General features: G+C 33.8%; 2 protein-coding genes across 4 annotated transcripts; one reads left to right on the top strand and one right to left on the bottom strand.

Annotated features, from left to right (window-relative positions):
- Nucleotides 1-11,348: 11,348 nt before the first annotated feature.
- Nucleotides 11,349-12,482, top strand: LOC126875496 (male-enhanced antigen 1). The gene is made up of 4 exons (XM_050638451.1): nt 11,349-11,479; nt 11,622-11,812; nt 11,889-11,960; nt 12,046-12,482. The coding sequence occupies exons 2-4, from the start codon at nt 11,639-11,641 to the stop codon at nt 12,259-12,261; spliced, it is 462 nt and encodes a 153-aa protein (XP_050494408.1). The 5' UTR covers nt 11,349-11,479; nt 11,622-11,638; the 3' UTR covers nt 12,262-12,482.
- A 74-nt stretch (nt 12,483-12,556) lies between these two features.
- On the bottom strand, nt 12,557-17,365 carry LOC126875391 (sodium- and chloride-dependent GABA transporter 1-like). Of its 3 annotated transcripts, none has more exons than XM_050638286.1 (14): nt 17,238-17,365; nt 15,451-15,747; nt 15,100-15,319; nt 14,928-15,029; nt 14,679-14,847; nt 14,466-14,598; nt 14,262-14,396; nt 14,098-14,201; nt 13,851-13,975; nt 13,650-13,762; nt 13,460-13,591; nt 13,177-13,380; nt 12,918-13,085; nt 12,557-12,813 (listed from the first exon to the last, which is right to left on the bottom strand). In XM_050638286.1, exons 2-14 carry the CDS (start codon nt 15,682-15,684, stop codon nt 12,712-12,714), a joined length of 1,941 nt encoding a protein of 646 aa, XP_050494243.1. In that variant the 5' UTR covers nt 15,685-15,747; nt 17,238-17,365; the 3' UTR covers nt 12,557-12,711. The 3 variants fall into 3 exon arrangements, with proteins under 3 accessions (XP_050494243.1, XP_050494225.1, XP_050494233.1); XM_050638268.1 differs by lacking the exon at nt 17,238-17,365 and adding an exon at nt 17,013-17,207; XM_050638276.1 differs by lacking the exon at nt 17,238-17,365 and adding an exon at nt 16,028-16,982.
- Nucleotides 17,366-17,383: the final 18 nt, after the last annotated feature.

Here is a 17,383-nt window from a genome sequence, read left to right as displayed (position 1 = left end):
TTATTTTTACGATTCACTCCATATTTTAGGAGTACTTTGAAGTACTTAACAATGTACATAGATAACACTTTAGAGTATGCCCTCTTAATCTAATCTTCAACTTGTATCTGTCATTCTTAGCTTGACACTTTGGATTAAGAGATATAAGTAATACATCTCGATCAATAAGATTGATCACATTCGTTTATTTTTGCTCGAACATGAATACGTATCTATAAATATTCTTTTTAAAAAAAATTTCATTTATCTTTTTTTGATATTAGATTTTATTTTCTTTTTATAATATCAAACTTGAGTTATGCTACTTTTCAGAATTGCTCTCAAATTATTTTCGTCGAATTCCAATCATCCAAAAATACTCTTATGTGTAGCAAAGCAGCAGGTAAGTCACTGTTGAAATCGTTGTGACTCGCGCATCGGTCGATTCATGCGTTTCCTTGAAACGAGCCACGTGCGTCATCGGAGCTCGCCGATTTCTCCAATGAATCCTTGCAGCACCACTGACCCTGCGTTGTATCAGTTTCGAACGAGAAACCGGATGGTCTACGTTTCCCGTTTCCCCGGATATAGACACTTGAATAATACGGTCAACGAATCGAATGTTCCAAGTGTTAGTTAACAATTCGCAATAGCTGTCGATTTTGAGAAATGTGTTCTGGTGCAATGAGTTAGGGATGCACTAGTTAAGTTGAGATAATTAGGAGTATTTTATGTTATTTATAACATAAGGTTTACCCAACATAACTCAACATAAAGGGTTGTTAAAATTTCAAGTACATATAAGTATTATTAATATCTACGTTTGTGTTGATAATAACTGTGTGATAATGTTTATTTTGAGGTAATATGCAAGTGTTGTTTATTTTAAAATGGTAGATTATGAAAAAGATTTTTCTCTTCTTCGCCTGTCTTGCTTTTAAAATTTTTACGAATATTACGCAATATGACGAAATACATAATTTTATTTGACGTAAGTAAAGTCGAAAGCATTAAAACATGTGTATAGTTTACGTACGTCTCTATGATAGTTGTTTCAAAGTGGTCATATTTATATTTACGTTACAACAATTCAGATATTACATGTGTTTAAGTCTTCGCACAAGCAAGATGAAACGTAACACCGAACACAAACAGGATAATTATGTATATAACACCATACACTTATGACTAATTTATACGAAAATTGAACATAAAATGTGTATAATTAATTCATCCGTAGATGAACAAAAAATGCTCAAAAATATTAGATATCAGCGATGATAACCAAACAATAAACGAATTCAATTACCACCAGTCACATGTGTTTCTCTGTCATAAAACATCACATGTCACACAACACGTCTGGCATGAAAAATTCTCACACTGTTCTCCACTGATTGTCACTTAAATTCCTCTTCTCACGGATGACTACGCGCCAAGGTTGATGTAGAATTGCCGGTAAATTTTCCAGATTGTATCAACACGTTCCAGATGAACACACTGTCCGTGAATGGAGCTGGTGCTGAAGGTCCGATTGGCGGAGTACGGATTCCCGGAACCAAGAAGGAGACCGGTCGGTTTCGGGGCGTACATCGCCAACCGCTGAATCACGTTCAATCGGCCATGTTTACCTATTTTTTCTTCTCCTTTTTCTTCTTGTTTTAGGCGATCAGACGAGTCAGCCTAACCGTTCGCGATGTAACCTTTCGAACGGGTTGCCTAACGTATTTTTTTGCCCATTATGATGGAGTTTCGTTTGCGGTTTTGCGATTCTATTGGCCCTGAAATGGAATGGACGCGGTGCATTTCTCGTGATTCGCAAAGCTTTTAATGGCAACGAGCAAACCGCCTTCGAAAGAACATCTGCTCGTTAAAAAAAGAATCGAAATTCCGTCGGTGTATCATTTATCTCTTTCATTTTCAAGGATGTTGTAGATTTAGACAGTCATTAATACGAGTAGAAATAGTTCGAATTACATATAAGGAACTTTTAATCTATAAATTTGTTAGAGCACAGCGACGTTATTTCATATTACTAAAAAAACTGAGAAAATTAATTTATATTAATATATTTATATGCCATATTTTGATAGTGCCGACAGGATTTATTTCGAAATATTCATATGTTTATTTATAAGAAAAGATGATTTCATATGATAAAGAATTATTATTTTCTTATCTGCATATTTACAATTTAAACAATCAGTCTGACGTAATATTCATTGCGTTCTAATTATTGTTAGGTATTTTATTTTATTTACTATACATAGTCTTCGCTTATCGATTTAGGACGAACTTCCGGTTTTACATTTTTCTCTTATTTCTTATATGGAAGTAACTCTCACACTCTCCCTCTCTTCGCTTATACCATATGCATTCAGTCTACAGACTATTGTTATACTTAATTGTAATAACAAATATACAAATACTTTGTGAGACATGTCCTACACAGAATGTTCGGCTACAGGTGTCAGGAAAATTAAAGGTAACTCTTGAAGTCTAAATAAGATGAAAATCAAGAATAAAAAAAATTGTGTTTTCGGCTTTGTTTTTTAGTTATTGACAATTAAAAATCGGCTACAATATCCCTGCACGCGAGCAAACCTCCTTACACGAACGAAAGGAAATCAGCCTAAGCAGTGGGGCACATAGGCAGCAGCTTACCTCGTACAAGTCGTAGTGAAGAAGACTACGATATCCAGAGACGTAAACGACCCTGTGCGACGTTTTGCAAAAGAAATGGTAAATTGAACATTAAACCTGCTTATTCGAATCCAATTACAGAAGTTGGCAAAGTTAATATAGAAATTAAAAGATTTTTTCTGGTATGTTAGAGATTTAATAACTAGTATGTACTTTTATATTATATATGAAATAATTATAACAGCTATAAGATAACTGTGACAACTATACGAGTCATGACAAAGAAATTATGCATTACATAACTGAAATATCATTTAGATCACATTTCTATCGATTTATCTTCTACCACGACTTGAAAAGCGGTTAAGGTGGAGAAGACATTGGAGAGATACTGAACTAGTATGAACTTACTATTCGTATGGTATCCTCGATTAGTCGCATTTGATATTCAAACATAGACATGGCTTACCGAACAATAATAACCCAAAGAAAGCTCTTGTAATACACAGGTGACCGAAAGAACTACTGGTTTTTGATTATATCGATATATCAATACAGTCAGTGGGTACTTTTGCATTTGCAATCACTTTTCACACCATTTTTCATCATGTGCACTTTGTGAAATGTTTATACTGTAGAAATTATGAAGAGGAAAAATTAAAAAGACTATGCTTAACCAAATGTGATTTATAAGTTTAGTATGATGTATCATATCCTCCATGAGATCAGCTGGCCACGCGTACATGTAAATTTGCATGAGCACAGAGTGTATGTAATTGGAAGCTGTACTCTCTCTATGTTATACACAAACTTACCACAATCATTGTAATTCCACATATAGTCAGAACTAACGTGCCTATCGTAATAGCATATAATATCAAATAGCGTAAATAACTAATCACTTCTTTTGCGTATCTAAGAAAAAGAAAAATCATTTATAAACTATTAAATGTCATTAATTCATACGTTCATCTAAAAAATAAAAAACCATATATACTATTTAATTCATATATTATAAAATATTGCCTTTACCTTCTTAACAGTAACCTCTTAACAGTATTTACTTTTTCACACGCACACGATATCTATGTATATTAGAACAGTTCTGGAATTCCAAACATTCAAATCTCGCTGCGGTAAACCAAAGTAAAAACGCTGTAAATAAACTTAATGCACATTAGTACTTCGTCGACTACACGCTACGATCCGTTGCTGAAACGTACATCTTTTGATATCAAACAATAAAAACAAATGAATAAGCTTGAAAAATATTTAAAATACAAATTAAAGACACGAATTTAATAACTCACTTTTTGATCAATTTGTGACATTTAGTTAGTCAAATAAATTAAAGCAACGTTATTAAAAAATAATATGGAGACAAAGAGAAGATGGTATGTCATTTAAATAATCATTTCTCAAATATTTTATTTAAATAATACCCAAGCTTTGATTATTAGTAGGAACTTGGTATTAGTAGGAAAACCCGTAGAATATAAAAGGTAACATATGCGTTATAGTATATAGAATATCATACATACCTTTATTCGTGATTTAATTCTTAATCACAGTAAAAATATAAATCCGCAAAAATCATGGTATACCCACGATCATAATCATTGGTTGCATTACATAACTGGAGCGTGCGACATTAGACAGATACAATAAGAAATTATTATGAACCAATGTCAATATTCATATAGCAAAACTAAAAGTTCTTTGAAAAACTAAAATTGCATATGTGCAACAAATTACATATTCGGTTTCTCTGACAACGGCTGTTATTCGCAATACGAAAAACTATTCGAACGAAGAACGAACCGTTACTCTAAACATCCAGGAAATCTGTCAATACGAGTTTCCTTTGAGACAAGCCTACATTTGTCGCGATATTATCGTTGTAGGGGATGGATATTTCATGGAATAAGCGTATTTAGCAGCATTCTTCCGTCTATTAATTATAACCGATACAACAAAAGAAAAGAACAGTAATCAAACGTAAAGAAACTATAAACAGAACAATTCGTACGATACCCAGATTTCCCTACCCTACCCTAAGAGGTTCCACTTTAGAGGTATAAATATTGTCATCGATACAACTAGTTATGGAACTCCACACAACTATCATTTTGTGATTTCTAATCTCGACTATTAGCCATTTATGACACATATTTCCACAGTTATCTATCTCCAGACAACTATCATTTTGTGATTTCTAATCTCGACTATCAGCTATTTCTGACACATTTATTCTGGCTCTTGTACCATAGCACGCAAACCGGTACAGAAGGACAGGGCGTTGGACATAAACTGCAATCATATCAATTCGTTATTTACGTATATATTATTCTTAATTAAGCTGTTAACCAGGAAAAGCGTGCTAACTTGTTACAACTTGAGGATAGCAGTCTTTTCACTTAAAAGTCCTCTATATTCTTACGAATCATTTTATTTATGTTATTAATGAATTGTAAGCACTAAAGTCGACCAAAATGATTTTTCCGTGCTAATCTAAATTTCCATGGACACAGGAGTTGCTCATTAAAAGGTTAACAGATTAATTCATTCGTTGTTTGACTACCGACGTTTATATACTTGTACCAGGTACAAGAATGCAAATGATATATAAAAAAGAATGTAAAATCATATATACCAAAAATGTCTTACCGAACAAAAAAAACGCAAGGTAAGCTCTGGCATTAAACAACCGACACTAAGTGTTACTGGCTTCTGATAAACCAATACGTTCAGTATATACTTCCGCATTTCTAAAGACTGTTCATACCATTTCATATCATATGCACTTCTCGAAGCGTTTTCGCTCTAGAAATTATATAGTATTAATCATACGTAATTAATTATGCTTAAGATAATTTTATCTATGTAAACAATTACGCATAAACACGACTCACTATATCCTGTACTAAATCAGCTGGCCACGCATACATGTAGACGTGCATGAGAGAGAATGAACTGTGACTCACGAATTCCATCCTCGTAATTGTTGGAGTATCCTGTTCACAAATTGCATCATCGATTCATTATGTACTGTCCGCAAAACACCACATATTATACTTACTATAACTAATATAATTCCCAATCCTGTCACGAAAAATGTTGCTAATGACAAAAAATAAAATACCATGAAGCGAAAACAGCCGACCACCTCTTCTGCGTATCTAGAAATACAATCACTTATAATAAATACAAATACATACAATTTAAATTGTACATTGTAATATGTTATCTGTACCTCCTTAAATATAATTGTTTTTTAATACAATAGATCAACATAGAAATATTTGTAGTCGCCTCGAATTCCACAGCCAAACATTCGAACCTTGCGGCTGTGAACCACAGTAAAAGCGCACCAAATACGCACATGCATACATGTGCAGCGCATGTGATAAAAAGGATAATGTAATGTAGGTTGATGACAAGGCTTACTGCCGTATAATTAATTGGAAACGGATATTCTATACTCAGTGGAAGTACAGACGACAGGAATAAAGTTCCAAGCGTAAAACAGAGTGCAGCTATATATAGAATGACTACATAACTGCCGTAAAGAATGTTGCATTTCGCAATATACGCGTCGAAAATCTTTCTTTCGTACTGCTTTGCCTCGTTAATACATTTCATCATTTCCCGAATTATACGCTGTAATAGATGTTACACAGTAATGTTCGTTACAGGAATTCAATTCATAGAGAACGCGAGGAGAGACTTACTTGCAAAGAGTCGCGCTTCTTCCAGCATATGAAAGTCTGAAGAATAAGTTGCGCGGTATATATCACCTGGAAGATACATCTAAAAAGAGCAGTCATATTATCGAGGTTTAAGAAAAACGAATATATCGAAGTCACGAGCATCAGAAAGGCGTTGACAACGGCACTGATTTGTAAAATTCTAAAACCAAGGACTCGACTTCTGCTACTGTCATCGGAAAGCGGCCAACAAAAGCTCAAAGCTACGCTGAACCAAGTAAAGCGAATTACCCCCTCAGGTGTTATTTGTTTCGACATAATCTCAACAAAACCATTCGCCTTGTGAATCGAACTAAACACATTTTAATTCGCGCAATAGGGAGAAACGTCCAGGTTCCTGGGAGCCAGGAAATTATTACTTTCCCTTGAACATAACTACGTAATTACAGTTTTACCGTTATAAAATTGTCTTGTATGCAACAGCAAATCAATAAATGATATGTATAATACGTAGGAATAACACGTGGGATAGAGAGACCCATCGGGACGTATTTCTTCTACTGCTAAATGACTCTACAGTAATAATTATTGATTCCATTATACATTGGCGCGATATGCGTTATTAGACAGCTGCAGAAGGAAGCTATTTCGCAACAAGTTTAGTATTCATAAAACTAAGTTGTAGTAATATGTGCTTTTACGAAATATCGGCACGTTACAGATTATTAGACAAGTGCAAAGGGAAGTTCCAACACGCAAGGTGCAATAGCGAATTCTTATAGAAAAACCTCTTTGAAAGTGCAAAACTGCATATGTGCATTAAGTTCAGTATCTCACGCGACAGTTTACTTGTGATATAAAATGGTACGAGTAAAACGAAAACCGTAGCGTTGATCTAAGATCCTAGAAGCTGTATCGATCTGTGTTCGTTTAATAATAAGTCTGAATTAATTTCTGTAATATCGTTGAGAAAAATCCATGTTTTCGAATGACGGTTATATCCTACACGAGAAAATATAGATTCTATCTGTTAATCAGCATCGGTGACAAAAAATAATTGATAATCAATAACCATAGCAGGGGCAATTGTTACTTCACCAAAATCCATAACGTAACATACATTCATACATTCTAAAAAAATTAAAGTTGTAATATATATCTGTTTTCATTGAAGTAACAAGTTACGAACTTTATTCGTGATTATTTATCATGTCTAATCTCGACTATTGTGTCTTCGGAACACATTTATTGTGGCTCATTTTGCATCATGGCATATAATCCTTACGCTTCATGAATCGAACTAAATACGTTTTTATTTGCGCAATAGGGAGGTATATCCGGATTCTAAGGAACTAAGAAGTTATTACTTTCTTTTGAATGGAATTACTTAATCACCGTGTTATATTGCTGCTTGCGATCTAAATCGCTCCAGCTTTGTTGGTGTTTGCACGTATGTACCGACGAAGAACTAATTGGGTCGAAGGACCATCCTCGTCCGAGAAAAAGAAAGCACTGTATGCGGTTGACTATTTAATAGAACTATTTACAGAATACTGGGAGCTGTCCAGCAATCCTGCCCAATATTGCGCGTAACTATTTTGTATAATCTATCTTTTCTATCTATATAGAATATCTAACAAAGTTCAACCGTCCGAGTCGTTCTAACTGCTTTTAATGTTCCATAGGTCTTAACGACAAAAAGACGGGAAAAATGACCTTTGGCTTCTACTCCACAGCCAATTTCAGGGTTGTATTTGCTCACTGAGCATCGTTACGACTACATGTACGTTTACAGCGGAAACAACCCTTGGCCATGAGGGCTGAGTTGCTGCAAACGCACGTGAATCGCGGGTACTCGGAGACTCGATGACTAAAAGTCGAGAGTCTATAACATTAATAAAGAAATCTCGACGATAACCTTGCTGACTTCTACCTACAGTTCATGCTTGCCATAACTCACAGTTTCACCGTTGTACAATTTTCCTATATGCAAGAGTAAATCAATAAATTATACTACGCATAATACGTGGAAATAACACATGGCATAGAGACTTCTTGAAACGTATTTCTTTCGCTGCTAAATGACTCGACGGTAACAATTATTAGCTTCATTATGCACGAACGCGTAACACGCTATTAGACTGCACTAAAAGGAAGTATTTACGCTCAATATTTATGTAGCAAGACCCTTGAAAATGTAAGATTGCATATATGCACGAAGCCACCTATTCGAGGTCTCATGCAACAAGAGACTCACAACAAAAAAAGGGATAAATAGAACAAAAAACCAAGTGTTAATATGAATCCCTAGAACGTGTGTCAGCCCGTGTTTCTTTGACGATCGGACTAAATGAGTTTCTATGATATTTTTTTTTTTTTTATTTATTTGTTGAAATTACAATCAATTCTCGCGTTGAGAATTTTCAGTAATTTTTCTGGCGTGGCGCAGTGACATGGCTGTTTATTTACAATAAGTTAATACTTATTATAGATAGATATAATTTATAATCTATAAGTATTATAAGTAAGTGCATATGCTTGATTTGGATAATTAAATGAATCTAACGTTTAGGTCTAGCGGGTAGTGCCTCTTCAGCCTGCGAATCTGGTCCGTAGTATCGAGTAGTCCAGTGATTAGGGGGTTTCGGTGTTTGTTGATTCTTTTGCTGTATCTGTTGCTATATTTTGCTATTTCCTCTTTGACGGTGGGTATCTTGAGGTCGCGGTGTATTGTTTCATTGGTTACATACCAAGGTGCGTCAATTAGGGATCTTAGCGTTTTCGATTGAAAGCGTTGGAGTATTTCGATGTTGGAGTTACTTGCTGTTCCCCATAGTTGGATTCCGTAGGTCCAGACAGGTTTTATTACGGTCTTGTAGAGGGTAATTTTATTCTGTAAATTTAGTTTGGAGCGTCGGCCCGTGAGCCAATAGAGTTTTTTTAGTTTGTCCTTTAGTTGCTTCCTTTTATCTGAGATGTGTGTCTTCCACGTTAGTCTCCTGTCCAGGGTCATGCCCAGGTATCGGACTGTGTCCCTACTAGGAACTGTTGCATTGTTGATGGTGACCTGGAGGCAGGTTTGTTTTCGGAGCGTGAAGGTTACATGTGAGGATTTTGTTAAGGAAATTCGAGGATTTGGGAATACAAATTATTTACTATATTTCCCACACAACAGTTATACATCTATATTACTCTCTGAAGAACGTCTTGCACGCACGCTGGTCGCCAACCGACTATCCTAGATTCTTCTAACATCTGGCAACAGTCTTTTGTCTCCACTAAGACCTTGACGCCCTCTAACCCTTACACACACATCTATGATATGATTGTGAAAATTGTTTGTTTTGTAATTATGATTGCGACTAATACGAAAATATTTGAAGCGTTCATCTGTGTGATCCTTATTACCTATGAAACAGATAGTTGATAACCGACAGCCATGCCACAAGTAATTACTACTGCCAACAAAAACTATATCATAAGTAACATAACTGTTGTAGTATCCAAAATTATACCATACCGACGATATATACTCGTTCGCCCACGTTCTATAACATAAAAAAGTTACAGATTTAATTCACATTTATTTTCATTTCTACACCTAGTTATGAACTTCACAGAAGCAAAGTGCGTTAGATATAAACTGAAATGATATTAACTCGTTATTTATGTATTATTCTTAATTAACCTGTTAATCAGGGAAGGCTAGTTAATGTGTCACTCAAATTGATAATCCCGTGACATAATATTTTTATTTGGGAATTTTCGAACTTTCCTTTCCGTTAGATTTTAATTAATTATCCCGCAATTACATTTTCAAGGTACAAAACTGAACGAAATGAAATAAATTTGACTATGGTATTTTCCAATTCCATACTCATAGAAGATTTTTGTTCAGACATGTCCTGGTTATCAGGTTAATTCTTCGTCGTCTAACTGCGGATGTCTAGTAATCGTTTGTATATTTGAAATACATATATGTATGAGTTATATCTTTATAAACTTTGTCAGCCAGATACAACGAAGCAGAAACCTTCTGACAAATTTAATTATGCCCATATTTCGTGCGCGTTCTAGTTTATGTCCGTCTGACTACCAATTTTCGTAGAAGCAGAAGAGATCACATTTTGTTTATTCATCGCTAAATTTTATCCTTCTCTTCATTGGTTCTATCTTTATTTCGTTTCTTTCTTTCGTTCATATAAATCAGACTGAAGATTCTATTAGCTAATAATAAGTATCAACATCCACGTGGCAGGACTGAAAAAAGAACTAAGGAAAGGACAAGCTGGGGGCATAGTGGTAGGAGAAAGAAAGGTATGGTCACTGACATATGCAGGCGATATTGTGCTGATGGCGGATAGAGAAGAGGAGCTAAAGGAAATGCTAAAGAGATTCAAAAAAATTTTTAAACCGAATTGAAACTGAGCACGGAAAAAACCAAGATAGTAGTTTTCGAAAAAAGAAGGACCAAAAGGAGACAAAGAAAATGGAAATGGGGAGAGCAAGAATTAGAAAAAGTGGACGAGATAAGATACCTAAGGTACATATTGCAGAAAAACGACAGTGATAAGAAACACATACAATAATAATACATAATAATACATAATAACTAAATTCGTAGTACCCGTTGTGGGATGTCGTGCCAATATCGAAGCCTTTCAATAGTATGTGATATACATTATAGATAATGTAATTTTCCTGTAATCAGTGCGCAAGGGCGGTCATAAAAGTTAGTTTCAATTATTTATCTCATATAATGCATATATTTCTTAAATATTATTTAATGGGAACATTCAATAATATTCATTACATAATATTTATTGATATAAATTATATATTTCTTCATGAGTTTGAATATATGCGTTGCTTAAATCAAATAACTGTCGATATTTAAATAAAAATTTTAATAGATATAACAAATGAAAATATATATTATACTTTTTAAATATAGGAATTCATTTAACACGTAGTAAAATATATTAAAGAAAATTAATGTGTAATTATTTTCTTTATATCAGTAGCTCGTTTGAATAGTCTGTACTGAAACAGTAAACTACAAAGAACACGAATCAGCTGCGAACTGTCAAATTTTTGTATTGTTACACATTCGTTAACATTTATAACTTGTTTAACTTGAAAATATTAGGGTAAGGAATGGAATCATATGGTTCCTACTTTTATCTTTTAGCATGAAAAGTATTGATAGGTTTTAATATAGAAAATAAGGATATACACACAAAAGTAAGGTTAGAAACGCTTGTTTTTGAAAGAACGTTTTTGTAAATATAGGAAACAGGTGATGCACAATGTCTCCTGACCCTACACAAGAACCCATCGAGGAATCATTAAATATACCAAATTTACCTCTTGATAGAGGAATGAATGCATCGGATAGTGAAGATGATGATATAGGAATGGCAGGATATATACCACTATCTCAGGTTCCTACTGACAGTGATCCGATGTTGTATGATGACGAAGTATGTTTATTATTTAATGAAATATTTCATTTATATATGATGAGTACTTATATTACACAATTTCTTAATTTCTTAGGATGATGAATGGATAACTAACGCAGCTGAAACTAATCAAACATTGAGATCCCCAATATTGGAATCACAGAATGTATGAATTCTTTTAGATTTAAGGAGCAATGTTACTGTATTTGTCTTTTAATATTTTTACTGATAATGTTGTACATTCCTTATAGGACTGTATGTCAGAAACAATAGAAGTTTGGTCATCTCCTCACAATCGATCTAACATAGATATGGATGCAGATAAAATCAATCAAGTGAAATCTATGATGGCATCTTTTACTTTACCAGTTACAGCAATTCCAGAATGGGCAAAAGCTATATCAGAAGAACAATGGAAGGAACAACTTATTGGACGTATTAAAGAAATGCAAAATAGAGAAAAATAAATTTAAATATTTCTTAATTAATTCTTTTATATAAAATTATGTATATAGATTAATACAAATTAAAGCAATCTTCTTTTGCAAGTTATAAACTTGTTATCCATTAATAAATGTTAAATTTCCAAATAAGCAAAGTTAGTGTATACATTTAATTGTATACAGTAGACAAATCTGATATCATGTAAACTGTAACAAATAAAAATATTTATTTTATCTTAATTAAACTTTCACTTAATATATGTTGATATATGTCCTATATAAGAATATTTTGTATTTTATTATAGTCAATGCACTTCACTTTATACCAGCACTAAGTTTTTATTTGTTTGTGATAAATGATTACATGAATATATGGTATGATACTGTTCAACATATGAAATCATGCTTCTGCCCAGTCATACACTGCAAAGAACACACTTGCATTAATGATATCAAATAAAGGTACAATGACACTTATAGTTCGAGATCTACACCGATACTGGCAGCTTTTTTGGGATTTAATTTCAATCGTAAAGTGGCAACATCGTCTTCTATTCTTACCAATTTTCGGAATTTCTGAAAGAAAAATATGATTTAAATTTTGTAAAATTGAGAAATTTTAGAAAAAATTGTATTGTTTAGTTAATAAGATGATTGAAAAAAATGTTTAGTTAATGTACCTCAGAGACAGTTCCAGATGTTGTAAACCAAATATAAATCATATATCCAGGAATACATAACATTGAAGAAAGACCACAAAGCCATCCTAACACGTGACTCCACCATGGATATTCATACGTAAGATATTTTACGGGAACGAATTTAATTATGTTAAAAGCAAAAACGCCCTAATTTGAAAGTTTATTTTAATTAGACATGATCAGAAATGTAAATTAACAATTATATGTATATGTATAACAATGGAAGTTGTTATTTTACCACACAAACAGCAGGAGTAGTGAAGGTCCAACATATTTTCCACCAGTAACATGGATAATAACCAATCATATCACGAATTCCATCGTAGAAACGATTTACACCGAATGCCCACGAGACGGCAATGCATTCAAAGAATATTAAAAACAGGAGGCAAAATCCACTAATGGCATACGAATCCAAGAGTTGAAAGACATACATTCCTCCCTGAAAGGATTATGAAAATACTCTTTTCTGTGATTGATTTATATACAATGATAAAATTTAATTTTTGTTAATTACTCACTTCAGTAACGCAAGAAAGACCAATAAGATACGAGATAAAACAGACGATTGCTATGAATAATTCTTTTCTTTTTCTGAGAAGACGCGGCCATTCATCTACCGCGGCTGTTATAAAGCCTTCAACTGTACAAAACTGTAAAACGTGATAATCGATTATTTCATTTTCATCACATTAAAATATTTTAAATTACCTGACTGTCCAAGCCAATAAGGATAAGCATAAAAAAGAATAAACAAGACCAAATTGATGATCCTGGTAATTCTAGAACTGCGGAAGGATAAACCAGAAAAGCTAAACCTGGGCCTAATTAAAACATTTAAAAAATATAAGATATTAGCACCAACAACAGATATTAAAAACAGTTTAATTTAATATTAATTATCATAATTACCAGAAGCTGCCACGTCCGCCACAGGTTTTTGTTGTTCGTGAGCCATGAAACCAACAACAGAAAATATAACAATACCACTAAGCATACTAGTACATGAATTCACTGTACAAACAATTAACGCATCCCTAAAATAAATACAATATTTTATGTGGCAACACATAAACAAACGCGATATTAGTTGAATTAAATGTAATTAAAATTATTTGAAAGAAATATATTACGTTTAAATAAAACGTAAGTTACTCACTTATAAACATTATTATTAAATTTATTGTAACTTCCAAGAGCAACCAATGCACCTAGACCCAACGCATAAGAAAAAAATATTTGAGTCACCGCGTCTATCCATACCTATAAACATTTATTAAATTACTGACAGAAAAGGAAAAAAAAGTAACAAGATTCTAATACCTCGGGATCACTGAGTTTTGAAAGATTTGGCGTTGCATAATATTTTAAGCCTTCTATTGCCCCTGGTAGGCTTAATCCCCTGACCAATAAAACTGCTAACAATGCATATGGAAATAATGATGTAAAGTACACAACCTATACAAAAATTAATATCGATTATAAGTCAATTTTACTTATAAATTATAAATAATTATGGAATCTTACTTTTCCAGTCCACTTCACACCTTTCCAAATACAAAAATAACACATGATCCACACGATAGCCAATGTACCTGCTAGTTCCCATCTTATTGAACCTATGTTTTCTATACCATCAGAAATTTGAAGAGTACGCCTCCTTTTTAGAATAAAAATGATATATACGAGTATAGAACAAGAACTACAGTAGGTAGTTCTTCTTGTGTCATACAAACTTACTCCCAAAATTCTTTCACTGGATCGTTCAGTAAAGTGTGGCTTAAATTACCAATCGAAGTAGAACATATCGTATCTTCTTCTTCGGGCCAACATAACGCCTCTAAACGTTCTGAAGATGTGAGACAGTAACGTGTATTCCAAGGATTGCCGCATGTTCTCCATGGCACATCTATGTACATATTTAACTAATATTTAAAAAATTCTATTTGTTGTGCAACCGTATTAATATTATGTATGTTATTTTCGTACCAATTCGTAAAGAAACCAAAAAGTAAAAAAGTGCCCATGCCAATATAATGATATAGTATACGTTAGTCCAACAGGAAAGTACACAAGTGGCGTATCCAATGCCTGTTTGTAAAAATATTTAACGGTGAAGTAGTAGCGAAATGTTTAAGCGGATATAATTAGAAATATAAACCTTTGAAAATCGGAGCTATCTTAAAGACACCTAATCCTCCTATAGTCATCATCTGTCCTAATGATAACTCCATTAGGAACATGGGTACTCCGGCAAGTGCAAGAGCGATAAAATAGGGAACCATAAAAGCACCACCGCCATTTTTATAGCAGAGGTAAGGAAATCGCCATAAATTTCCTAATCCTATGGCCAATCCTACTACGGATAGGATAAATTCGATCTTAAAACAAACAGACAAAAACAATTCCACATTAATAATTGATTGTCAGTCATGATATAGATATTTGCATGTCTTTTTTGTTATACAAGTTTTGCTGTTATAATTCATATAAATGCTTTTTATATGTTCACCTTACTGTTCCACATTCCTCGATCCGGCAATATTTTGGTTTCTTTAAAAGCCGAAGATTGCAAGCATTGAATCGCCTCAAAACGAAAATCTTGCTCTTTACCGCCATTTGAGACTCTTAAGGGTGGTTCAGCAAACAGAGCTTTTAATTCTTGAACAGGATTCACTGGCCTACATGGCAGAGGACTAGTGGACCTATCTACCTTGGGTACCTTAGAAGACCCGCTCGAAGGCATTATTTTCTGTCCGAAATACTAAATCGATCGAATTCACCTCATCCTATTAATTCTTGTTTTAACCTGTAAACAAATATGAATTTCTAAAGAAACCTCTGATAATTGGCCTTCTGGAATTCTTGAATATTTAGAACACTGAATGTCCAATCTACAGCCATTTAAACGTTCAGATCTTGGGTTTTTCTTTAAAATTCGAAAGATTAATGTCGTTTAATTTATGTACACTTTTCATATGTCTAATTAAAAAGAACGTGAACGCTAAATAAATTGTAATATGCAGCAAGTGAAAGATAACGCGATCATTTCTGAAGAACTTTGAATATTCAGCAGTCATCGTAGTTACGTGAGATACTTCTACACAAGGGTCTTGATGATGATGGATGACAGACAACGAGCCACTTCCGGGAATCACGTTTGTCAAACGTTGTTCCCATCGAACAACCTTGTCCTATTTTAGATTAATCATCGGTGAAAGAAACGATGTCATCGGAGATCATCACGTGGAACAACGAACTATGCGATCGGCGGACGTCTCGTCACAATAAAATTCATCCCGATTTAAACTTTCAATTTGCCATGTAGGAGGTAGAAAATTATTCATTAGCAATTCTGTCGTTCCATTTCAAGTACCTACTCAATCCACACTTGGTGAATTATCATAGTTACAACTGAGAAACATATAAGATTCGTCCAACTTCCAGTTGTAAACAAACTGCTGTATCGACAATCATTAACGAATTATTCATGGGTGCAATGTCCTTTTAATGATACCATCCTCGGTATAAAACAATTTACAACTTCTACACTTCAATTGTGTAATAAGCTCAATTGTATAGTGACTGACTTGAATGAATGAAGATAAATTAATCTTTAGGATATTTTCAGCCAATGTTACTGTCACCCTCAACGATTATGTCAATATACAAATAAACCAATAAACGTTAACGTAATACGATTTACGATATAAACAAAAATAGCAAAAATAATATTTAAAAAATGTGAAATATGAAATAAATTATTTTTATTAGAAGATAAAATCCTGCTGATTATATTTTTTTATTGAGGCATCTCTTATACTCTTCCAATAACTATATAAACTACGTTTTACGTATAATAATGAGAAAGAAGATACAACAAGAAGAATCAAAATATGAGAAAATCACTCAAATCGAGAAACACATAACGTAATGTCAAATAGACATAATACACATAAAATGTTATGGACATAACCACTGACTACTTAAGTAGTATCTGACAGTCTATCGACAGTCATGTCTCACGGGAAAGGATACTCCTCTTTTGCAATACCGTTTAAACAATGTACGTACGTGCACAATTTCACGAGTAGATATGAACTGAGATTTTCACTGGACTTATATATCGATAACAGCCGTGAAACGTCGTAGGCGAAAGAAAATTGATGAAGCGTGTCGTATGTCGGCCCGTGTCGTTACGTTCACAAATCGCGCTTACGTACGATGAGTGTTGAGATTTCTACTGTGCCCTACAGATCTACCCCACAATGGCGTTCAGTCCCCCAAGCACCAACACACCTTCGTTTCATTCAACAAATTAGTGCCACAGTGTCACTCTATATTTAGGTGCACTATGTGAATGGTGAGAGAGCCCCGGAGTTCGCTAATAACTGATTGACCACACCGATGGCCGCGAATTGCTCCCTTCTTTCAAGAGTACATTT

The sequence above is a fragment of the Bombus huntii genome, chromosome 2, assembly GCF_024542735.1.
Source record: "Bombus huntii isolate Logan2020A chromosome 2, iyBomHunt1.1, whole genome shotgun sequence".
In the NCBI taxonomy this organism is placed as follows: domain Eukaryota; kingdom Metazoa; phylum Arthropoda; class Insecta; order Hymenoptera; family Apidae; genus Bombus; species Bombus huntii.
This window is presented reverse-complemented; position numbering and strand designations above follow the sequence as displayed.